We start from the raw sequence: 25680 nt of genomic DNA, 5'->3' as shown, positions 1-25680 counted from the left end.
AATCCAATGGACCTACTATGATTTTTTTTAAAAAAAACTTCACTCATGACACTAGAATTCTATTATTCTCCTGTACAATGTCCATCTTGTAGTTGGATAAAATATCTTAAGAATAATACATCGGGGCAGCCTGGGTGGCTCAGCAGTTTGGCGCTGCCTTCAGCCCAGGGCGTGATCCTGGAGACCCGGGATAGAGTCCCACGTCGGGCTCACTGCATGGAGCCTGCTTCTCCCTCTGCCTGTGTCTCTCTGCCTCTCTGTGTGTGTCTCTCATGAACAAATAAAATAAATCTTTAAAAAAAAAAGAATAATACATCACCTTTTGAGAAGTTGACAGCTTTAAGATCAACCTCATTATTCCAACTTTTAGAGAAATGTCTTCTAATTTTCCCGAGGTATTTAGGCATGTTGGTAAGGATGTACACACATGTTTAAAGAAATGGCGCCCTTTCTTCACATGCTATTGGACGTGAAAATGGAATATGTAAAAGAGATCCTGGCAGAGGAAAGTGCTCTGGGAGCAGTAGGGGCCCTGGAAGCCCCGGCTGCTCCTGTTGCTACCACCAAGGGAACACCAAGTGCAAAACTGTCACCGCATGATGATAGATGTGGGTGGACCTTACTTAATTTCCTATCCATCTCTCCTCTGACACCTCCAAGGCTGCGTAGCCAGCGCTGACTGGCCGTGGCCATCTCAGCCCTTTCCCCAATGAAGCCAAACCACAGGCCAGTGCTACACTGTTCTACGTGAGCTACCGCTCCCTTCTGGTTCTCTGCGTTGCATGCCCACTTGGCATCACCGAGCAGGGCAGGCAGACCCAGTATGTCTGGTTCCTCTTAATCTGTGACCCCCTCTAGAGTCAATTCTAATGACACATGCAGCTGCTCAAATGCCCCACACTGTCTAACACAGCTGGACAAGCTGAAAGGTTACCAAGAGAACTTCATGCGAAGTCTACAGGCTGCAATACTGACAAGTCCGTCTTGAAGAGGGTGGCCTGCAACAGAAACTGACAGCACCTGTGCTTGATGTGAATCCTAACAGGAAAGGTAATGGGGGGCGCAGAGTGGAAAACTTCAGAAGCAAACGTTCACTGATAAAAAATAAAAAATTCTCTAGAAACAGGCAGTTCCATATACTTCCCCAAATTCTTCTCCCTTGCCAGCCAAAGATGTTTTTAGTTACATGTGGGATTTTGCTTTCCCCCACCTTTACCTGTTGAGATGTTATTCATTCTTTAAGGTCTTGATTAAATTTGTCCTAGGTTAGAACTACCCCTTCCTTCTAGGTACCTACGGCACTTTGTACAAGTCTTCACTCTCTGCCTTATACTACAGTTGGCCACAGAGAAGTTCTACTGGATTGAAACAGAAATTATTCCTAAACTGTATTTTCACTTTTTCTTTCAGTAGAGAAGATACTTAGATGTTGGAGGAAGTAAGGACCTGTATAATGCAAAAATGGATGAACTGGTTATATATTGTGTTTCTAGCTGGAATTCAACTTTATTTTATTTTTTATCTTTTATTTTATTTATTTATTTATTTTTTATGATAGTGAGGAGAGAGAGAGAGAGAGAGAGAGAGAGAGAGAGAGGCAGAGACACAGGCAGAGGGAGAAGCAGGCTCCAAGCACCGGGAGCCCGACGTGGGATTAGATCCCTGGTCTCCAGGATCGCGCCCTGGGCCAAAGGCAAGCGCCAAACCGCTGCGCCACTCAGGGATCCCTGGAATTCAACTTTAACACCCAGCAACAGACTTTAACATAAACGGTTGGACTTAAAAAAAAAATACACTTAGCTTTACAAAATTGTTCATCCTACTCCAAAGTCACATGAGTAGCAACGTTTTTATTCATTAAAAAAATATTTACTAAAATTCACTCTGTAAAAACACTGTGCAGGTATCCAAGAGTAGAAAAATAAACCAAGGCTAGATGTTCTTCAGGTTGAACAATACTGCATCTCCAGGGATTTCTCTGCAGCCTGCCCCTGTGGGTCTCTACCTTGCCAGAAAGCCATGCTGGCCCACTCCCTGCAGTCTGGTGGTTGTACTACTGTCATCCACTCTACTTTCTTGTTTTCCAGTGACTAGAAAAAATACACATGGCGGCGGAGGGGCTGCTGTCTGTCTTCCCATAATCCATTTCTCCACTAACAGACTTTCAGCGAGCACATGCTGTGATGAATAAAAACTACATTTCGGGGCAGCCCGGGTGGCTCAGCGGTTTAGCGCCACCTTCAGTCCAGGTCGTGATCCTGGAGACCCGGGAGTCCCATGTCAGGCTCCCTACATGGAGCCTGCTTCTCCCTCTGCCTGTGTCTCTGCCTCTCTCTCTCTCTGTCTCTCTCTCTCTCTCATGAATAAATAAATAAAATCTTTTTTTAAAAAAAACTACATTTCTCAGCTTCCACTGCTGCTAACTGTGGTCACATGATGAAGTTTGGGCTTACCAGGTATAAGTATTTCTCATGGCAGCTTCTGGGCATCTTCCTGAAGAGTCAGCTTGTGCCTTGTCTTGCTCTTTTACTTTTTGTCCCCTCCTCTTAGCCTGTGGCTTGAACTCAGATGCTGAACAGGACGGTAATAACCAAGGTCAGACCCTAAGGATGGTGGAGGCATATTGAAAGGGATTTCCCCCAAAGATGTCCATGCCCTAATCCCTGAAAACAAGGAGCTGTATAAGGCAAAAGGGAATTGGCAGATGTAATTAAGACTACAGATCTCAAAATAGAGACATAATCCTGAACTATCCAGATGTGGACAATCTAATCATATGAGCCCTTTAAAGTATAGGAACTCTCTCTGGCCAGAGCCAGAGGTGGCAAACGGATAAATCAGAGGGATTCCAAGCATGAGAATCACTGGATGTGCCACTGATGTAGGAACCGGTGTGTGAGGACCAGAAAGCGGCTTCTAGAACCTCAGAGAAGCCCCTAGCTGAGTGCCAGAAAGGTAAAGAGGACCTTGTGATGATTTCTACCATCACAAGGAACTGAATTCTGCCAACAACCTGGAATCTAGAAGGAGATTCTTCCCAGAGCCTTCTGATGCTAACCCAGGAGGGCCAACAACTTGATTTCAGCCTTGTGAAACCTGCAGCAGACACGAGCTAAGCCACATCGGACTTCTGACCTACAGAACTACGTGATAATACATGTATTTTGCTTTAGGTAGTTTAGCTGGTGAGGATTTGTCTTAGCAGCTGAAGAAAACCAGTACTTGCTGGAGCAGAGGCTCCATCAACTTGGACTTCTACTGGGAGAAAAATAAAATGCTTTCTTTAAACTACTAGTATTGTCAGTTTTTCTCAGTGATTCACAGTTGAACCTAAATTTGACGGATACACTTGATGAAACCCTTTTCACATAGCGAAGTATCATTTCCCACATCTGAAGAATAACAGAGGCAAAAGTGAAATGCTGTTTCAAGCTGGGAATACTTCATATACATATATATGTCATGACAATAGCTTTTTAAAAGACTATTTTCACTTTTTCAGTTGCAACAGGGAGACTGTGTATTACATAACACTTAGCATGTGATCCAATTCTAAGAAAGTCTTAGAATGAAAAAAATGGCACAAGTTTGCATCACTACCAGTGTCTAGACCAGTCAGGATTAGTAATTACTTACTGGATACAATAAGGTCAGTATACATCAGCAAAATAGATGCAAATGGTTTGGAAGGAATGAAAAGCACAATTTCAAGCAAGCACTACATGTCACTGTGAAAGAAAAAAACTGGTAAGGCCTTAAAAAATGCCTAAAATCTATCAATTATTACAAAATACTCCATTTCATGATTGCAATATAAAAACAATACTATAAAATCCTCACACCACCTTTTTTCTTCCAAAGGAAGCAAAGACTTCTGCAAATAACATTTGTTTAAGCTAATTCCATCTTCATTTTAACATGAAACATTTGATTTCTAGACATAGAAGGAATGCAACACTTGTGTCAAGTATTTGATAATTTAAACAGTTTTGGTTTTGTTCTGGAAATGTTTTATTCACATTTCAGGTGTTGCTTTTGGATAGCCTAAAAATTAAAGCCTTTTAACATCTAAATAAGAAAGGACTTCAGTTCTCCCTTTTTGTGAGGGGAGGTGCCTGTGAAATATCTATTAATACGTAAATGAAAAGAAATAAACAGTCATTTCTCAGTCATGTTGTATTTTAGAACTACTTCAATTTGATCAAGCATGCCCAACTTTAAGAAAACCAGTATGTGCAAGGATGAAATTGCTTTATAAATAGTGAGACTGAAGAAGGGAAACAGAAATGGATTCTAAGAACTAATTAACAATGAATAAAAAGTGAAAATAAAACCTTTTAAAAATGATAGGGTCAGTAGGTGGGAAAAGGTGGCTTGACTGCCCCAAAAACAAGGACGGAGGCCAGGCCTCTGAGGCAGTGGATGAGTGGCTGTACCCACCATGCCCACCCAGTGGTGTCAGATGGGTCCCATCAGGTCTTCTCCTCGTTTTATCACATAGCAAGGGGGAACGGAGGCATCAGCAGTCAGCCTTCTGACCCTGTTTGCTCTCCCTAAGAAGAAGCAGAAACAATTTTCCCTGCTACTTAATGAAACACAAGCCACACCTGAGATTCAAGAGCAGGAGCACAAGATCTGCCTCCTTGCAGAGAAGTCTCCTGCAGGGCTCACTCAGGATATCCTCCTACTAAATGTCATCACACAAATTATCCCTAAAGAGTCTTCTGCTTGTGAGCCCAGGGATCACTGCAGGGGGCAATACCCAAAAGGACAAATTGCAAACAAATGCTCCTGAGGGGTTTCTGAGGCTCCGGAATAAGGAATGGTAATGCTCACTCAGAATCAAGTCTACCATTTTCCACAAGCTCTGTTTGGAGAAAAGGAGGGTTGGCTAACACTTAAATATGCTAAACATTGTTCTAACGGTTTCCATCTTTTTACTGAATACTCATAATAACACTACAAAATAGGAACTATTATTTTGCACATTTTATTTAACTTGCCCAAGATCACACAGCTAGCAAGAGGCAGAGATGGGTCTTACTCTAGTGTATACTACTGCCCACTTTCATATACTCTCATGCATAAGAATTTTCTTTCCAGAGCTGTCTGTGTATGTATGTGCAAAACTTAAATGTCCAAATACACGGCATTATTTATTTTGTTGGATAAATCAATGATAGTTCAAAGCCATGTTATAAACTTTTTTTAATCTTTTTTTAAAATTTTTATTTATTTATGATAGTCACAGAGAGAGAGAGAGAGAGAGAGAGAGAGAGAGAGGCAGAGACATAGGCAGAGGGAGTAGTAGCAGGCTCCATGCACCGGGAGCCCGACGTGGGATTCGATCCCGGGTCTCCAGGATCGCGCCCTGGGCCAAAGGCAAGCGCCAAACCGCTGCGCCACCCAGGGATCCCCAAAGCCATGTTATAAAACTCTCTTTCCCACTGCAGGTGATACAGTACAAAGATACTTATAAAACTATACATACACGCTATAGCCTGTTTTTTTTTAAACATATACATATGTATGAATAGAAAATTATCTGGAGTGTTTTAGACTAAGGCATTAGTCTAAGGATTACACAGAAGTAGAAACCATGGTTGTCTTCTAGCTTGCCTGTATTTTTGTAATGAGTCTGTATTGCCTTTTTTAGTGGAGAGGCGAGGGAGGCTCCACGCCCAACGCGGGGCTTGAACTCATGATTCTGAGAGCAAAACCTCAGCTGAGGGAGGTCAAGAGTCAGACACTTAAAGGACTTAGCCATAGCCATCCAGGCTCCCTGAGTCTGTACTGCTTTTGTTTCTTAACTTTATTATTTTTGCATAATCCTTTATTCTACACATCTTGTGTGCCAGGCATTGTTAATAGGTACTTGAGATACATTCATGAGGACAAAGATTCCTGTCCCACTGGCACTCACGTGGTAAAAGAAGAGAAACACAGGCAGTGAAAAGTTTTGCTTTGCTCTCACCCCATAACATTTTAATCAGTTCTTGTGTATCCTTCCAGATTTTTTTCATGTAAATAAGAACAAATACGTATTATTTATCCCGACTTCTATTCACATACTACACATACACTTTCTTCACGTGTCTCAGAGAGCCTTCTATAGGTCCCCTTACTTTGTTCTGTAGCTGCACACTGTCCACTGTGTCAGTGTGTCACATTTATTTAAATAAGTCTCTATGGATGGATATCTTGAGTTGCTTCTAACCTCTCGCTATTATGAAAAAAATACTGCCCAAATAAACTTGTACGCTATCATTTTGCACAAATACAGGCTATGACTGTTGAGTCAAGGAGTGACATATTTGGAATTTGGATAGACACTGCCACATGGTTGTACAGACACAGTTGGAGAGTGTCTGGATATAACTGCACAGGCAGATTTTTCTAAACCAAAAGGTGGAAAATGTCATCTCAGGGAAGCTTTTAAATTGCAGTTTTATTAGAGTGAAACTGAGTATTTTAAAATATATTTAAGGACCATCGGATTCCCTTTCATATAACTTTAAAAACCCTAAGTTTTGAGAGCATGTGATCTTTATTAGGCAAACTAGTTAGTACCTACAGGGAGTCTAGAGGCAGCCATGGGCCTGGCTTACATTCAATTAGGTAGTATTTTTCATCTTTTGAGAAAATGTCAGGGAAGTGAATAACCAGGTATAGACTATGTGGACAGTAACTGTGTCCTTTTAGTTCCTCTCTGCCTAGCACAAGGCCTGGTGCACCCCAGGTGTCCAATAAAACATTTGCCAAAAAAAAGGGGGGGGGCACCCAAAAAAAAAATTCTTTCAAAGTTTATAGCACAACAGCACCACCAAGGGGAGCTTTAGCTAAAGGATCCCCCCGACCCCACAAAATTTCCTGCAGCCTGATCTCAGACCACAGCAAACACATAATCAAATTGCAGATGGTATAACTGCTGTATAAATGCTACTTCCACACAACCTCTGATTTCCATTCCCCAGATTTAACGTTGCCCCTTAACCTCCCTTTCTGGAACTTCTGGGGTTGCCACTGTCAGAGTGAACATGCAGCCAGTCACACTGCCACAGGGTAACACAGCTCTGCATTTCCTCAGCCCAAAGGCAACATCAGGCCAGTGTCAAGCACTCTGTGACCAGCAAGTGTAGCAACTCCAGCGCTCACAGGGCAGGAACTCTGTTCACCCATTGTAAGACACGGTCACTGGAAAGTGGGCATTTCCGTCTGAACAAAAGAAACTGAATACAGGCAAAAATCAAGAGGGAGAGCTTCTACAGCAAATGTAGATTAAGCAAACAAACAAAAAATGCAAAGATAGCATCTGAATACATTCAGCTAAATTTTCTATTATGAGTAGAAATCCAGACATTGATCTTAAGCTCAGAATTTAAGAATGAAAGTAGTCATTCATCTTCCCAGCTACACCGGGGAATAATTTATGACAGTCCCATGACAGGCAGTGTCCAAAGACAGCGGTTGGCTGCAAAAGAACCAAGCCTCTCAGTGTTTCTGTCCTTTGGTGGTCACCTCCTTTTGAATCCGGACTGGCCCTGCAACCTGCTCTTGACAGACAAAATGTAGTCAAAGTAATTTTCTGGGATAGGTGAGCTAGGTCGGTTCTTGTCATTCTTAGGACTCTTCCTTTCTTTCTTTTTCTTTCTTTCTTTTTTTAATTTAATTATAGTTGACATAAATATTCTATTACTTTTAGGTATATGTTAACAGTGATTTGATATCTATGGGATGTTTCCTCTTGGAAACTTGTGAGAAGACCAAACTTCACAGCCAGGTCCCATGGAAAAGAATGAGAAGCTCTAGTCAACATCTCAATAGACCTCCCAGCTAACAGCTGGCATCAATTGCCAGTCATGAGACTGGGCCACACTGGACATCCAACCCAGGTGCTAACTGCAAATGTAAGAAACTCCAAGTGAGTATCACACAGCTAAGTAATCAATCCACAAGCACTGTGAGACATAATGAGAAATCATTGTTTTAAGCAGTAAGTTTTGGGGTGGGTTTGTTACACAGCCATAAACAACCAGAACATATTTTATAGCCACATCCAAACAAGATGAGCAACAAACTTCTAGGACAATTTAGTACAGTAACATTCCCAGGTTATGTTATGACTTTTTTTTGAATTTTTATTTATTTATGATAGTCACACACACACACACAGAGAGAGAGAGAGAGAGAGAGAGAGAGAGAGAGAGAGAGAGAGAGGGCAGAGACACAGGCAGAGGGAGAAGCACCGGGAGCCCGACGTGGTTTCCAGGATCGCGCCCTGGGCCAAAGGCAGGCGCCAAACCACTGCGCCACCCAGGGATCCCAGGTTATGACTTTTAAAGAAAGAAACCTTGCCCTCTTACGGGGAATAAACATGATTTATATATTCTGTGTATCCCCTTTCCCTTCTAACCCCTTGATAACTATGGTCTCAATAATTATTAAATGGAAGAATGAATAATACAAATGTAGCTAACTATTGATTATACTGATGGAAGGGTATAATTAATTCAGAAATAGTAGATATTCAAAAGTATATACAATGAACTCTGTAATACAGATGTGTTCATATTCACTATCTCTGCCCCATCCTCTGAAAGGGTATTAGCCTTACCTCTGTGGGACCCAGGAAATTTAACAAAAATCCCCTACCCTTGGACAAGCAGAGCAGGACTGACTCCATTTTGTGCTGTACCCGCCTTGTGCCGACCTGCTTAGGGCACTGCCCCACCCTAGTCAAGACCAGGGCACACCCTAATCGGAAATCGGCTCAGTGACAGGCCAGTTCAAATGGATACTTTAGGGTAAAATGTAACTCAATCGGCCACCTGTGAGTGTCCGGACCAGCATGACTGTGCAACTCTCTGCGTATCCCATTGGCCACTGGCCCCTATAAAGCTGCTGCGCCTCTTAGCCTCAGGGTCCAAGTCCCTGCTCCGCGGTGTCGGTACACTTGGACCCAAGCTCGAGCTTGTAAATAAACCCTCATGTGTTTGCATCGGTGTCGGCTCCTCGGTGGTTTCTCGGATTCGCGATCTTGGGCACAACACCTCAGAGCCCCTTTAGACTCCTAAAAAATTATCAAGGACCAAAAAAAACTTTTTGTGTGAAGGTTATACCTATAAACACAGTAAAAATAAAAATGAGAAATATAAAAAATAATTTAAATCTAGTAATTAACCTATTACATGTTAACAAATAAGATTTGATAAAAAAAACTTTTGAAAACAAAACAAAATGTCTGAAGAGTAACATTATTTTCTACTTCTGCAAAATCTTTTTACTGTCTGGCTTAAGAGAAAACAGATCCTCATTCCTGCTTAAGTCAATCTTGTTTTATTTGAAGCATATTAAGAAAATGCAGCCTTATAATATATGTACTTAGAAAAGGGAGGACTATTTTAATGTCCTTTCCAGAAAATTATAGATATTCTGCTTAGAAACAATAGGATTCAAGTGGTAGTTTCTCAAAGATTAGTTAAAATACAGGAGCATAAAAAAGATGACTTTGAGTCTTTTGCATCAAGATCCATTGGTCTATTTTGTACTTTCAATGAATCTTTTCACTCATGCTGCATTTTGCAACTTCATGCTTTGGTCATTTGAAAAATATTGATTTGCTGAGTTATACAGATCTTACAAATGTTGATACATTTCATCACACAACATCCCAAATTCCGATACTTATCATCATCTTCAATCTTATAAAAAAAAGTCTTTAATAATTGGGAAGCTGTCAAACCTATGATGCCAATATGAGTTTTTTAAAATTCTAATTTTTGCCTGTAAGTTCCAATTTTATCATTGGCAACCAACACTAGCAGTTGTTTTCTCTGAAGTGACAGGCTCATTTTATTCATTTTTACAAAAATGTCTGCCAACCCTAAATAACCACAGATGTCACTCATTCTTTAACATAAAAATGGTAATCTCATCCAAGAAGTGACTAGTTGGGCAGCCCAGGTGGCTCAGTGGTTTAGCGCCGCCTTCAGCCCAGGGCGTGATCCTGGAGACCCAGGATGGAGTCCCACATTGGGCTCCCTGCATGGAGCCTGCTTCTCCCTCTGCCTCCCTCTGAGAGTCTCTGACACTCTCTCTCTCTCTCTCTCTCTCTCTAGAATAAAATCTTAAAAAAAAGTGACTAGTTCACAACACAATCATACGTGTGCTTTCCCAAGACAATCACTACAGCTCAATATAAGAAATGCTTTATTTGAACCAGATCTATCCCACAAAATATCTCAAAAACTTGTATCCAAAAGTCAAGCTTTATCACAACTAACCGTTTTTACTATGTCATCAAGGACATTCAGTAAAAGTGGCTTTTCCCCCTTTTCACTGCAAGTGTGTGGTTGTAGAAAATACAATGAGTACTGATACAATTCAGTGCCATCGTCCTGACTTATGTTTTACCCCAACTTTGCTTTGACGATACTCATTCAAAATGTCAGCAAGTGGAAATGCCAAATGACACCTTATTGCTTAGACCCCAGGGAACCTGTGTGGTCTGTGGATCACACCTTGAGAACCTCTGCATTGGTGTGATCCAAGAAAGAAGGTGATGGAAGCTCTACACAGTGGACACTGCACTCTTTCCTAATAGAGAATCTGAGTTTAATGTGGTTGACACCGGTTTCTTCTTTCTAGTTCTTGCCAATGCCAGGTCTGCCACACAGATGATAGAACACTTCTGAGCTAAGGTCACATGTAGATTTCAATTTCAGCTCCATCACACTGGGCAGGACAGTGTGGTGCATCACATGAGTTGCCAGTGACCGGCAATACTGGACATGTGGCAGACATATAGAACAAATTTGATAAATGATTAAATGATCCCCAAATACCCACCCTTATATTAAAACAATCATAATCGTGTTATAAAATAGTCTGTGCAGAACCAGGGTATGTTTAAAAGCTCAGTGACTGATTCTAAGTGAGAAATTTGGAATGATATATTAAGGTACCATTATTAAGTAAATAATGTACAATGTTCTTTTTTTTTTTCAATAGGAAAGGATAACTATATTTACTCATTAAATACCATTTAAGTTTTCTACAACACAACTAGAAAATACCCAGCATGCACGTTTAATCTCAGTACAATGGATTTAAGACCAAGTTTACAGGTTACAGCATCAAGGCTAGATTACAAATTATCATAGTCATCATCGTCATCATCATCATCATCTTCTCGTTTTCTTTTCAATGCATTTGATGATTCATTGGAAGTATTTTGTGATGACACCATGTTTGTAGTGATAAGAATGTTTTTGGACCCAATTAATGATGGATTAATCAGAACATTCTGAACTGTGGATGTGGCAGGAATTGATGGTTTTACAGTTGGGGACTGTGATGTGGGCATCTGTACTGTAAACCTCTGCCCTGTGAGGGACATGGGAGTCCCTACTTTAGTTGACACTGACATGGTTTGTGGGGTTGGTGTACCAAGAGTGGGAGTACTTGGTCGGCTAGTAACAGAACCAACACTTAACCATGGAACTGTTATTCTTCCCGCAGAAGTTGATGCCTTTTTTTGTAAAGACTTAAGTCTATAGTTTGGAGCCGTCAAGCAATATCTATCAGGTGGCAGCCTGGGGCCTGAATATGGCTTGATTAACGGCAAAGGAGTTTGATTTCTTTGCCTTGCAATATCCAACAAAAAATCTCTTGGGGGAGGAGAGGTAAAAGACTGATCAGCACGACACTGAATGGCAAGCCGCACATCGTCTGCATCAACAGTAGCCTTCTTAGCATGGCTTGAATAAATTTTTGCATCATCTAGGATTGTGGTCACATATCGGAACGCAAACTCCAACATCTGATTTATAACTCTTGGTTCATAATTCTGTAATCCCCATATCCTTCAGGATTTGTGCCATCATCTGTGCATCTTTCGGCATGCTCTTGGGAGAAGCCATCTTGCCAGACTCCATGATATCTGTTGATCAGACTTCTTGAGCTAAATCACCCACATTAATGTATTTCAGTCCTGATCTCGATGCAAGTTCTTTGCCTAGTGTGGTTTTTCCAACCCCCGGGGTACCGGTGAGCAGGATGTTCGGGAGCAACTGTACAATGTTCTTATATTTCAACATGATATTCGTGTTTGACTAATAGAGGTATGAAAATAGGCACACTTTAGATGGAAAAACTGCACTAACAGCAATGTCATATCGGGTTCCTACAGATGTTTGTCCTACTTTGTGGTCCTCAAACCCCTCAGATCTTTCTTTTTTTAAAAAATATTTTATTTTATTTTATTTTATTTTATTTTATTTTATTTTATTTTATTTTATTGAGAGAGAGAGAGAGAGAGAGAGAGAGAGAGAGAGAGAAGGGCAGAGACACATGCAGAGGGAGAAGCAGGCTCCATGCAGGGAGCCCGACATAGGACTCAATCCCAGGTCTCCAGGATCACGCCCTGGACTGAAGGCAGTGCTAAACCGCTGAGCCACCCAGCTCAGCCACCTCTCTTTCAAGCAGGGTTCTTAAGAAAATATAATTTTTCATCAATTAACTCCTCTCTAGGTGTTTAGATAGGTTTGGCTATGTGCCATTGTTGGGGAAAACTGTCACTTATCTAGCTCTCAACAGGGAGACTCTCACAGAACCTCAGATGACAAAGCCTGCAAGACGACATGAGATGTCTGAGACCCCACAGTTCACCCTCAAATCTTTTCAGCAGCTACTAAAAGATTGTCAATGGCTTCTTAAAAACAACAAGGAGATCACACACTTAGAAAAGTTGAAAGCAACTCTCCCAAGGAAGGATATAATAATAAATGTCTCGTATACAGATTATTCATATGCTTTTAGTTTAAAACTTCATTTATAACCAGCACTTGGCAGTGGAAGGGAGTACAGTATTATAGATGGAGGACACATGAAGGTTTAAATCCCAACATTGTCACTGTCCGGTAAGGTGATCTTAGATAAATTACTTCTCTGAGATTGTTTCTTCACTGTAAAATGGAAATAGCAACACCCATACCATCGGAGAGCAAAATAACACTGTATAGGGCCCAGTATGTGCCATATGGCAGATACCAACTGTACAAAAACCAAAATGTGGTAGTCCATATGGCATGCTGTTTCTACCTGACTTATCACCAGGAGATTTTAACCATTTTAATACAAATTTTAAAGCATGAGAATTTATCAAATACCTACTACTGAGCCCCACCAGGAATAGGATCTACTGCTGTCTGTCTTTTAACCAGGAAGATGAAGCATCAGGTGACTGCTATTCATAAAGTGCTTCACATACGATAACTCATTTATTCCTCCAGACAGCTCTGGGAAGATATGCCCACTTGTAGAAGAGGAAACCGAGGTGTACCAAACAAATGAACAACTGTGACTGCTCCGAGTATTTGTCAGTGTTGGCAACAGGGAGTATTTCTCTACCTTCCCAGAGGCTACCTTGGCTCACCTCTCTTTTCCTCCCTTCCAGGAGGCAGTCTCTCCTCCCTCATGCAGCCCCATCCCTGTTCCATCGGATTCTGCAAGCACTTCCAATGGACATGTGAGTCATTCTCAATCTCTGAAACTTTTGTTTACTCCTGTTTCTCCTCTTAACACAACCCTTTATTTCTTTGGGAAAAGGTTCTTTTTTTTTACTAAAAGTCGATGAAGCCTGTGCAATTCATCAAAAGCAAAATTCTTTCTGAATCACTCTCTCTTATCTGGCCTTAGCATTTTGTAACATATTAGGTATCAATCACAGTTATGGCTTTAAAAACAAAAGGAGAGGGATCCCTGGGTGGCACAGCGGTTTAGCGCCTGCCTTTGGCCCAGGGCGCGATCCTGGAGACCTGGGATCGAGTCCCACGTCGGGCTCCCGGTGCATGGAGCCTGCTTCTCCCTCTGCCTGTGTCTCTGCCTCTCTCTCTCTCTCTCTCTCACTGTGTGCCTATCATTAAAAAAAAAAAAAAAAGGAGAGAGAATATGTGAGCCTTCATGCAAGCCTTTTCTCTCTTGTTCTGGGAAGAATACCAGGCAAGAAGCTGGGAGACATGCTTTCTACAGTCGCCTCTGCCACAATGTTCACTTAGACTCCTCACACAGGAAACCTAGGATTCAGTATTTCTACGTGTAAAATGTGCAAACTAGTCTCAATGTTCTTCAAAGATCTTTCCAAACCTAAAATTTTGTGATTTGTGTTTAATATCAAGATATCCTGCTGATGTTAAAGCCACTTGTAAACAATGCTTTCGGGGTTGTGCTAACAACACTGACATCTGACCAGGGATTCATTATGACACATGACAAAGTTGAGATGGGTGAGGTCAGGCACTCCTTTAGTACTTCTTCTAAGATACATAAATCCAATGCATTAGCAAGTGACACATGAGACCCAAGGTAGTATCAACTAGCTACCTTAATGCCACAGTGGTTTTTCCAACTGGTAACAGAAAGGCATAACTAGGTAAAGACTGTAGGAACATAATTTCCCATGGGTCTCTCAGGTTTCTGCACATCTTGAAAGCAGAGGCATTGATGGCCTTGTGCTCTGGACTATCTTTTCACAGATGTCTGCAGCGTGACCAGATATGGAAGGTGGAGCAAGTGTCTGCCTCTAGAGTAGAGGGCAGTTTGTTTGCTATCAAATACTTTAAAGATGTCTCCATGCAAACACTGGGTAAGTTTTCTTGAAGCCTATAATAAAAGATTGGGGTTTCCCAAGCTCAGGGTCCCTGCTCTGTAATGCAACTCATGTGTAGATGTCACCTGACCTTTGTCAGGTTGCTCAGTAGGCCTAGGGAGCCACACAAGAAAATGATATTCTGGTTCCTCCCACTGCTGTGGTTAGTAGGCTGTGCTCTATCTCTTACCCAAGAATACTGAGTTTCTACCAGGATCCATGAAACTGTGGAATCTAATTTGTTAGCTTGTAAACTGGGTAAAAATCTCAGATCTTTTATAGCTGATAGGAATAGGGGCTTAATAATTCATGGCTAAAGGACAAAGTATGAACCCTCCCTATTACCTCTACAAAATGGCCACAGCATTCTATAAAACTCTATGCATTTTAATATTTAATTTCCCATGTGACAATTCTTTTCATAAAAGTCTGTACTTATAATAATTTATCAGATAAAGGTATGGTCTGCTACTTTAAAGGCTGATATTTTGAATATGCCAGAAGTCTAAACTGAAATTAAACCAAACCAATTATGAAGTTTTCACATGTCCCATCAAGTCTACTGAGACACTCTTATTGTAAAATACTAGCAATCTCTGAAGTGTTAGAAATTTTCTATTGGAAACCTTTTCAACTGCGAGCCAAGTGCTCTCAATGTAACTTCTTAAGAAAGGGCTAAACTAAAAAAGCAAACCATGTCAGATTTTCCCAAAAAAATTAGTTACCTTCAAAGTACCACTAACTGTAGGAAGTGCAGGAAGCCAGATTTTCAAGGCAAAACATTTTTCCTTCCTTTCTTGGCTACTGTCATACCAAGATCAAACAAGGATCGGAAAAGTCTAAAGCAATGGAGAAGCTGGAAGTTCTTTTTTTTTTTTTTTTTTTTAATTTTTTTTTTTATTATTTATTTATGATAGTCACAGAGAGAGAGAGAGAGGCAGAGACACAGGCAGAGGGAGAAGCAGGCTCCATGCACCGGGAGCCTGATGTGGGATTCGATCCCGGGTCTCCAGGATCGCGCCCTGGGCCAAAGGCAAGCGCCAAACCGCTGCGCCACCCAGGGATCCCAAAGCTGGAAGTTCTTTATTGACTAGGTATTAGGCAAGAACTAGTTAATTCTATCTTTTTAAAATAAATCATGTAAGTTTAATAGAAGTACTTACAGTGCAAAACCATTGCTCAGACCTCCTACCAATCTAAAATAAAACATATTCTTAAGAACTCTCTATATTCAGTGAAGCTTTCGTTTAGTGAAATATTTGGGAAATAACAGGCGATGTGATGATTCTTTGGGCAAAGAATCAGAATCCAGGAATATTAACAGAGAGCAAGAAATGTTTTTGTAGAGATGTTATCCACATTTATTTTTAGGTTAAAATGATTTCGAAGAATATTCTAACACTGCAATAGAAAAAAAGAGAGCTGTTGAAAGACGTGGCAAGCCACTGATAACTCTCAACACTCACACAAAGCGTACATACATTAGAGATGGAAAACAGAACTCACCAGGATTTCAGAACAAAACTAAACTATTTCCTATAACCCTAGTATCATGCAATTCCTACCCTACAGAAATAATTTTCTAACTACAATGATATCAGATAATGATATGGATAGAAACTTAATTAGAGATTAAAAAAATAAAACCATCATGAGTGTAACTAACACAATTTCTAGATTCAATGAACGGCATTAGTCTGAAATTAAAACATAAAATATCTCAGAGAACTTTGGCAGTGGTAGACACAAAGCAAAAGCCTGGTAAGTACTTACTGAATTAAAAATAAATACTAATGGCAAGGATTAGGTGGAAGAAAAATATTAAAGTTACAAGCAGAAAGATATACAGTTCTTGTCCTCTCTTCCATGTTCATCTCCCTGGATAATATCCACACACCGTATACTGCAGTTATGTCAACAGAGCCATACCCTCCTCAACTAGCAAATTTAAGAAAGAAAAAAAAGAAAAAAAGACCTCCTACAGTCATTGTACCTGTAATTCTATTTAGCTGTTATTACTGGAAGGAAGTTGAAATGAAAGGTGAAAGTGGCAAATGGAATGATCAACAAGGGCTTGGTCACCTTAGATGGCAGAGAACCACCTGTCTAAGAAAATCCCCAGTAGCTTGGATACGTGATCCCACAGCAGGTGAGTTATCTTCAGAAGCAATGCTCCTCTGGTCTTGCTCTGTGCAGAAGGCACACTGGCCTCTGATCTGGACACACTTACCAGCTGTGTAGCACCAATACCCTAAACCATATAAGCCTCCAGACTTCTACTAGTCTTAATTACAACAAAAAAAGAAACAAATGGTGAGATACTGAAAGTGATAGGTATGAATTTATCATTAAATGGATCTTATTTTAAGATCTTATTGAGAGAAAGAGAGTGAGTGAAAGAGAGAGAGAACATGATCAGGGGGAGGGGCAAAAGGACAGGGTGAAGCAGGCTCTCCACTGAGCAGGGAGCCCAATTCGTGGCTCAATCCCAGGACTCCAGGATCAGGATCTGAGCTGAAGGCAGAAGCTTAAAAGACTGAGCCCCCCAGAGGTCCCCAAAAGGACTTTATTTTTAAAAGTTCTTTTTTTTTTAAGATTTTATTTATTTATTCATGAGACACAGAGAGAGAGAGAGAGAGAGAGAGAGAGAGAGAGAAAGAGAGAGAGGGGGAGGGAGGGAGGGAGAAGCAGGCTCCATGTAGGGAGCCTGATGGGGGACTTGATCCCGGGTCTCCAGGATTACACCCTGGGCCAAAGGCAAGCACTAAACCACTGAGCCACCCAGGGATCCCCAAATGGACCTTATTTTAAAAGTAAGGCAGTATTCCCGACATCTCATAACCAAGAGAAATAACAGTATGTTACCATATATTTGAATATTTTATGTTGTGTAATATAAAATTCATCCCAACAGACTTTTTTTTTTAAAGATTTTATTTATTTATTCATGAAAGACACAGAGAGAGAGAGGCAGAGACACAGGCAGAGGGAGAAGCAGGCTCCGTGCGGGGAGCCCGATGTAAGACTCGATCCCGGGACTCCAGGATCACGCCCTGGGCCGAAGGCAGGCGTCAAACTGCTAAGCCACCCAGGGATTCCTGACTGTTTTGTTTCTTAATATTCTCTTGTGTGTTTTTGGTTCAATGTATTACTTGGTTCAGAAGAAAACATCAACCCATGAAAACTTAATTCAGGAGGGACAGAAGTGAGGAGAGAAATTGAGGAGGCCTGATGTGGTAAGGTAATACCAGCAAGTATTATTAAAAACAAATGGTCTATTTTTCTTTGATTCCATGGGCTATTCTGAAAGATCTTTACTTGTCCAAAATAGAAGAGCTAACCATTCAGAGTTAAATAACCAACCTCGTTTTGCAGACTTCAGAAAAATGCTGAGTGACTACCATGTCTACTGTTACAGATGCAGAGCAGAACAAGGAAGCTTACAGAGCCTGACAGCATGGGGTTGGTCAGACGAAGAGAAGGAGGGGAATTTATAAGAGTCTACATTCATTACTGCTGGCTGTAAATAGTAAAAAAAAAGGGGGGGGGAGGGGAGCATAAATCACAGGTTAAAGAATTTTTAAATTTTCAAATTATACAAGAAAAAATTCCTCTGTACTGCTATTAAAAAGTCCTAATTAAAAATGTAATCTGGGCAGCCCAGGTAGCTCAGCGGTTTAGCACTGCCTTCAGCCCAGGGCCTGATTCTGGGGCCCCGGGATCGAGTCCCACATTGGGCTCCTTGCATGGAGCCTGCTTCTCCCTCTGCCTGTGTCTCTGCCTCTCTCTGTGTCTCTCTCTGTGTCTCATGAATAAATAAATAAAATCTTTAAAAAAAACTGCAACTTATGTTTTAAATTATTTTATTGTTAAGAGGTTTGAAAGACCAGAAAACTTCGACACTCTGCACTGTCATCAACTTCCCTAGCTCCAAGCAGCAGCGTATGTGCAAAATGCAGCCTGACATGAATCAACTTACATGGAGTCTCAGAACAATGGCTGTCAGAACTAAGCTTAAAATCTCAGATGCCGGCCCACCTTCTAAGAACCAGTCACTAAGTACTTATTAAGAGTCCACAGTGTGCTTACTGAGAGATGCTCTCTATAGAGCAATGCAAAGTAATACAGCACAAGTCTTTTACTTCCAGTAATAACTACTCTGCTCAAGCAACAAGACTTTCCACCTCAGGCAAGGCACCTGTGCCACAAACACCTACGCTGGTCAGGTCACGACACTTAAGTCCGCTCTTTCCCACATCCACCTCTGGGAGAAGCCACGTCTTCCAACAAGTAACTTTCTCCTTTCCTGGCCCCTTGAACCCCCTCCTAGCCCCCAAAACTGACCGTGGCCCAGGACTTCTATGAAGCGGTAAATAGGCCAACTAGGTTCTTCTTCCTCTTTGGAAATGTGAATAGGGAAACATGACATGGATGTTAGCAGCAGCTAGGTCTAAAGCGAAAAGGCCCAGGAGCTATGGGGGACAAGGGGGGCCGTGTGTGGCATGGTGGGATGTGGGCCATTACCAGTCTAAGGTAAAACCTAACAGAGGGGTGGGAAACTGATGGAACAGCTTTACAGGAGGAGGAGGTGACACCAGACATTTCCTCAACTATTTTTCCAGGTCCAGACTACATTTTATCCTGATGCAGAATAAGAATACCTGGGAAAGAGCAGCACACTGCGGTGATTCAGTGAGATGAGAGCAGCAGGCACCTGCCAACATATGACAAGTCGTAATGGAAGCCTGAGTACAAGTGGCAGGACCTGGATTCCTCACTATAAGGCAAGGTTCCTCAGTCTCGGCACTGGGTAATTCTTTGTTCTTCTGCATATTATAGGGTATCCCTAGCCTCTACCCACTAGATGTCAGGAGCAATCACCCCCCCGCCAAAAAAAACCACAAAAAACCCATAAAACAACAAAAAGACAAACCCCTATTCCAGACATTGCCAAATGTCCCCGAGGGACAAAATCACCCACAGTTGACAACCCACTGCTCTCAGTAGGCTGAAATGGAACCTCCTGGCAAGGGGAGTAATACTTAATATTTAATGACGGGGGGGATAATATCAGCTGTGCCTCTCAAATTGCAGCAGCAAGTGCCAGGGCCTACCACGGCAGGAGCGTGGGGAGGCAAGGGGTCTGACAGGCTAATGACTGCGTGGCTGAAGCCGGTGAGCAAGGGAACCTGCTGCGGTGGTGGAGATGGGAGCTGGGGGACGAACAAATGGGCGTGTCACCAGCAGAGCTGGACAGAACTCCAGGGCCTGACTGAATGTGGCATTTAAAGGACAGGGGGGAAGGATGGGGAATGACTTGAAGGGTTCCGGCCTGGCTGTCTAGGGAGCTGGGGTGAGGGCTATTACACTACAACCTACGATAGGGAACTTCAAAGGGAGAGCAGGTTTCAAAATGAGTTGTTTTCAACTTCATGAAAGTCTGAGGTAAGTGGGGGATATCCAGGTAGAGACATGAGTGGAGTGAATGTTTGGCCAGTCAATGCTTACACAGGGTCCATGCTGCCTGCTGGGCCCTTCACAGATATTAACTCACGTAACCGTCACCACATCCATGGAGAGAACACCCACCATCACCCCATCTTACAACAGGGAAGCTGCTGCACGGAGAAGTTCAGTAACTCCTCCAAGGTCCTAGAGTTGGTAAGTTTTGAAGCTAGGATCCCCGATCAGAGTCTGTGCTCTTAACCCCTATGCTGTACTGTCTGCCTCAGGGAAAGCAGAGAGATTAGGACTGTGAGTGCAGATCTGGATGGTTTTCTGTTCACAAGTGCATAGTAGGTAAAGTCACAGGCATGTATGTGAACTCCTAGGGAAAATGAGCAAAAAGAGAAGAAAAAACCAACACAGCATGAAATACTGAAGAAAAGTTATGTATTAAGCCAAAGGTGAAGTCAAAGCCAGGGAAAGAAGCCAGTTGGGGAGACAGAAAAGGCAGGAGGGAAGGTCATAAGGGCAGGAAGTGAGTAATGATGTCTTTGTAACCAGGACAATTCCTTGCATGTAATCTACTTTTTGTGAATTTTTTAATTAAGTATAATCCCAAATAATGATCTCAAATACTCATAGAATATTCAGAAGACTTTATAGATGAACAAAACTCAAATCATATATGCTTAGGAGATTCTAGAATACCAAGAGTTTACAGAAGATACACTGTCATAAATACGAGACAATAGCACAGACACCATATGAAATCGCTCTTTACACTTATGTCCAGCTAAAATGGCTTTTAGAAGCTTTATTCACACCCTACTTCACAGCAGTGTAACATGTTACTCTGTTTTGTATTTTGTTGAAGATCACTGGCTCTTCTAGGTTTTGCATCTGACAGATACAAAACCGTGTGGTCTCTTCCTAAAGCAGGATTTAGAAAATGTGTACATGAAACTGATTACTTCTCACTTGAAGCAGTTACTGGAGCATCTGGTGAATCTTGAGTTGTACTGCTATAATAAATCTGTGTATCTAAACAGTTTTTGTTGGGCATTCCTTATCATACTTTACAACTCTATACCCTAAACACAAATATTTAGTGGAAAATGACTTTCCTCAAGATAAAAAAAAAAAAAAGTTGGTCCCCATTTCCAATTCAAAGCAAGTGTTTTCTACAGGAATAAATCTTGATTTCCAGGTCTGAACTTTAAATGCTTTCCAAACTTTAAGCGTGCAAACAAATCATTTGGGGATCTCGTTAAGATGGAGACTTTGGATCTTGTTAAGATGAATGAATGAATGAATGAATGAATGAATACATAATTAAAACATAAAATCCATTTACAACTCATTCATACAGTTTCTTTCCTTTTTTTTAAAAAAAGATTTTATTTCTTTATTCCTGAGAGACACAGAGAGAGAGGCAGAGACACAGGCAGAGGGAGAAGCAGGCTCCATACAGGGAGCCCGATGCAGGACTCAATCCCAGGACCCCAGGGTCACTCTCTGAGCCAAAGGTAGACACCCAACCGCTGAGCCACTCAGGCACCCCTTTATAGTTTCTTTTATGTTACTGAACATCAGACCTTTTCTCTCAATTCCTTCCATTATTCTAAACTGCATCTCATTGTTAAGCACATTCCACAGGGTGGCCCCATCTCCTTCTTCAGCTGATTCTTCCAGGCTTTTCTCCTCTAATCTCTATTCGGGTCCACAACAGGCCAGTTGAGTGGGACTGGTTGTTTTCTAAATATAATGCCCTTTATCACACTACCTCCTGTTCTGTTTTGTTGTGGTTAGTACTTTTCCTCATGAAGCCAATCTCTAGAGCTATCTCTCTACTCACCTTGCCTGATTTCTCAAGTAAGATGTGATCTCATCAATTCTCTGAACCACCCACCCACCCTCAGCCAAGGAATTCTTCTCTCATTCTAATACCACATTCTGCTGTATACATGTCTGCCCTTATTTAGCTCAGCTGCCGAAGCAGAAGCTACTTGAGGGCAGGAATTTTTACAACTTGGATGTACCTTGCACGTGTCACACATTTCCTTACTAATACAATGCTAAATAAAACTCCATTAAAATAAAGTGAAGCAGTATTCCTGATGACAAACTTGATCTAAATATTCCCAAATCCAAAATCCAAAATCTGTTTCTTATTTCTCTGAATACAATTGATTTTCTGCTTTACTCATCATAGATAGAAAACTAGGAATTGCTTTATTTGCTTTTCCAACTCTTACACCTAGAAAATGTTTATTTCATCATGCTTGACACATGTTATCAGAACTTAAATTGTAAACCTGTTCATTTGCCATTTCATACTGAACAGGCCAAGTGTTGGTGTATCCATTGAGGAAAATGAATCCTGTGCTGCAACCGTCATCAAACCATTATGAAGCTCCAATACACACAAAGATAGATCTCAGAGCAGCACAGTATCCTTAAATCTCTCTCACTAAATCTCTAACTGCAGCATAGTAACAAAAATTAATATTTAGAAACTAAAGACTTGAGAACACCTGGAAAATCTGAGGTAGGAGATGCTATGTGTGCTTTATGTCACCAAGCTAGTATTAGTACAGTCATTCAAACAATCACTCAAGTACAACTCTCAAAAATAATACATCATAATGCATTAAAACCAGACCTAAATTAAACAGTGAGTCATTGGAAATATTCTCCATTAAATTCTGAGGATAAATATAGAGACCAAGAACATAACTTAATGCTGGGTGACTGTTAAAAATGAGGCCAGATCAATAAGTATCTCTAACCAATGGAGGGGGGACGCCCAGGTAGCTCAGCAGTGGAGCGAGCATCTGCCTTCGGCTCAGGATGTGATCACAGGTCCTGGGATAGAGTCCAACATCGGGCTCCCCGCAGGCAGCCTGCTTCTCCCTCTGCCTGTGTCTCTCAGGGGTAAATAAATAAATCTTAAAAACAAAAACAAAAACCAATGGATGGAAGGTGAGATCAGAGTTTTAAAGTGCTGAGAACTTGCGATCACCACCAATGACTGCAACATAAGACCGAATGATCAGAACTGCACTGCCCCAAAAACAAGACCCAAAAGAAACAATTTGACTTCACTGACTTACATAACAGATGTTCTGCTTGAGAGCCACTGTGATCATCTCGAGCATTCTATCTAAAGACCCAAAAGTATCCACATGTATTAGAACAAAGACAAAAAAAAAATCTGCAAATGATATTCATTCACATTTGTTAATTAGCTTTCCTACCCTTAAAGAGTGTACTTTGGCAAACGGTGGAGAAGAGATGGGAAGGAGCTTCTGGTGATGTTGTGGCAGGCAGAATAATGGTTACCCCCAAAGCGATCCACCTCCCAACCTCGCAACCCCATGGCTGTTTTGCCCTACACAGCAAAAAAGGACTCTGCGGCTGTGATTCGACCATGAGCCTGAAGATGGGGAGATGAGCCTGGGTTACCCGGAGAGGGTCACGGCAATCACAGTGACCCACAAAGTAGAAGAGGGACCAGAAGAGGGGGTCGGAGGAGATGTGAGGACGACCCACAACTTCCCACAGCTGGCTCTGACAAGGAAAGGAAGGGGCCACGAGCCCAGAAAGGCTGCAGCTGCGAGCAACTAGAAAAGGAAGGAAAGGATTCTCTAGAGGCTCCAGAAAGGAATGCAGCCCCACTGCGTCTGGACTGGAGCCCGTGCTGAACTTTTCATATACAGACTGTACAATAAATCTGCATTCTTTTAAGACACTGATTTGGAGTAGTTTGTCGCGACAGTAATCGGAAAATAACTAACAGTAAACTGCTATTAAAATTCTCTAAAACAAGCACTGCTACCCTCCCTTAAAGTGTAATGTGACGCTCTGCAAAACGCTCTGCAAATCTGTGAAAATTCAGTTTGTGCCATTAAGAAATCTGCTTCTCTGTAGGAAGCTGACACACAAGGCTTGAAATTAAATGTTATAAAAAGACGGAAAAGTGAATACAATTAACACTGATCAAGAAGTTGGGTTGGAAACAAAGCAGGACAAGGCATTTTCAAGAAGGGGAGAACTATTAAGAAGGAAAATCTTACATTCCTTGCGGCTAACAGTATAAAGGGACCACCAGCACAGGGCCTCTTGCTCTGGGTCAACCAAAGGGCAGGACGCAGGATTTCTCTTAAAGCTCCTATTTACCTGATGATCCTCTGGGCGGCATACTGGTGGAGAGAACGGAACTGTGCCGACATGTTTGCGAGAGCAGCCAGGCAGTTGGTGTGAAGGTACTTGTCCTGCAAGAAAAGAGAAGGTTGAAAACAGACATCAAGTCTTCTCTACATCTGAAGCAGGCTTAACAGGAAGCAAATGTAAACTCAACAGTCACTGATTTTAGCAAGTTCAGGTCCACAAGCCCTTTTCTCTAATTCTAAAATCCACAAGGCATTGAAAGGTCAGTTTTTTCACCACACATTTGAAAGCAACATCTGATAACAAAAGATTCTGCTGCTCTTTATGGTCTTCATTATCCCCATTCTGGGGGATATTGAACTATTTCACTGCAGAAATATTATGGCTTAATTACAGAAGGCTACTCCAGAACCTCAAGGTTGCAGAGAATATAGCATGTGTACTATAATTATCTTTCTAAAATAAAAAAATTCTCCACTCTTAAACACATCTGACTCCTAGAGTTTCAGATAAAAGGTTATGGGATGTATCCATGTTAGCCTCACTGAGAGAAATAATTGAAAACCAGTGTAGTAAACATGACCATTTCCCTGAGCCATGAATTCTCTATATTGCTTCTCTATCAGTGGAAGTGAAATCTGCTCCCAGACACTGCAAACATAATCCAGCTGAAATTTTTCTTGTACCCTTTAAAGTATTCTATCTACTTTTCTTTTCCATTTTAATTCATATTTCTCATCTTGTGCTCATCTCTTCATACACTTCGTTGTTACTGATTTTAAGGGTAAGTCAGTTTTATTGGTCTAGTACAGACAGATATCTTTTATCAAAGAACATCCCACCATCCATTTTGTTTCATATAAAATATTTCTAATCCGTACAATCTACTAAATATTAAGAAACAGACACTCTATACATTACTTTAGGATCATGTATTTCAGTGATTTTATGAAATGTTATTTTTGGATTATATTTCATAAAAATGTTAGCACTCTAAATAGCAAGATTGGTTTAAACTACAGGCCTAATTATACTATATGCATTAAGATGAAAAAAAATAGCTATATGGAATACTTACTCTTGTCCTTGTCATGTTGTACTGAATGGTTCTAATTACAACTAGTATCAGAAGACTCCCCAGTGAAATTTCAGTTAAAACCCGTTCTGAATACCAAGTAATATTTTTCAATATCTGTAATGGGGAAGAAAAGTTTAGGTAAATATGACTGCTTTATAGGAAAAAAGGATGATCCACATCTACAATTTCTGATGAGCCATGGCTTTGCTCTGAAGGAGAGTTAAACACTATATAAAAGTGAATTGTGAGACTTTCAGTTCAAGAGAGCAAAGCTGTACTGAGGTGTTCACTTCTTCCTTCTTAAATAGAAAAGAAAACAGATTTGGAAAATTAGTACACA

At 41.2% G+C, this 25680-nt stretch overlaps 1 protein-coding gene and 1 pseudogene across 1 annotated transcript in view; both read right to left on the bottom strand.

Annotated features, from left to right (window-relative positions):
* The window catches only part of DYM (dymeclin), a 346418-nt gene that overhangs the window by 158251 nt on the left and 162487 nt on the right, over positions 1-25680 (bottom strand). Inside the window, exons 12-13 of the mRNA XM_055324208.1 lie at positions 25341-25454; positions 24272-24366 (exon numbers count right to left, since the gene is read on the bottom strand). Of these exons, the coding sequence (XP_055180183.1) occupies positions 24272-24366; positions 25341-25454 (209 nt within the window). The remainder of the gene's footprint in view (positions 1-24271; positions 24367-25340; positions 25455-25680) is intronic.
* Positions 11003-12066, bottom strand: LOC129508922 (transcription initiation factor TFIID subunit 9-like; annotated as a pseudogene).

The sequence above is a fragment of the Nyctereutes procyonoides genome, unplaced genomic scaffold (genome assembly GCF_905146905.1).
Source record: "Nyctereutes procyonoides isolate TBG_1078 unplaced genomic scaffold, NYPRO_anot_genome, whole genome shotgun sequence".
Lineage (NCBI taxonomy): Eukaryota > Metazoa > Chordata > Mammalia > Carnivora > Canidae > Nyctereutes > Nyctereutes procyonoides.
Note: the sequence above shows the minus strand (reverse complement) of the source record. Positions and strands in the feature narration are given on the sequence as shown.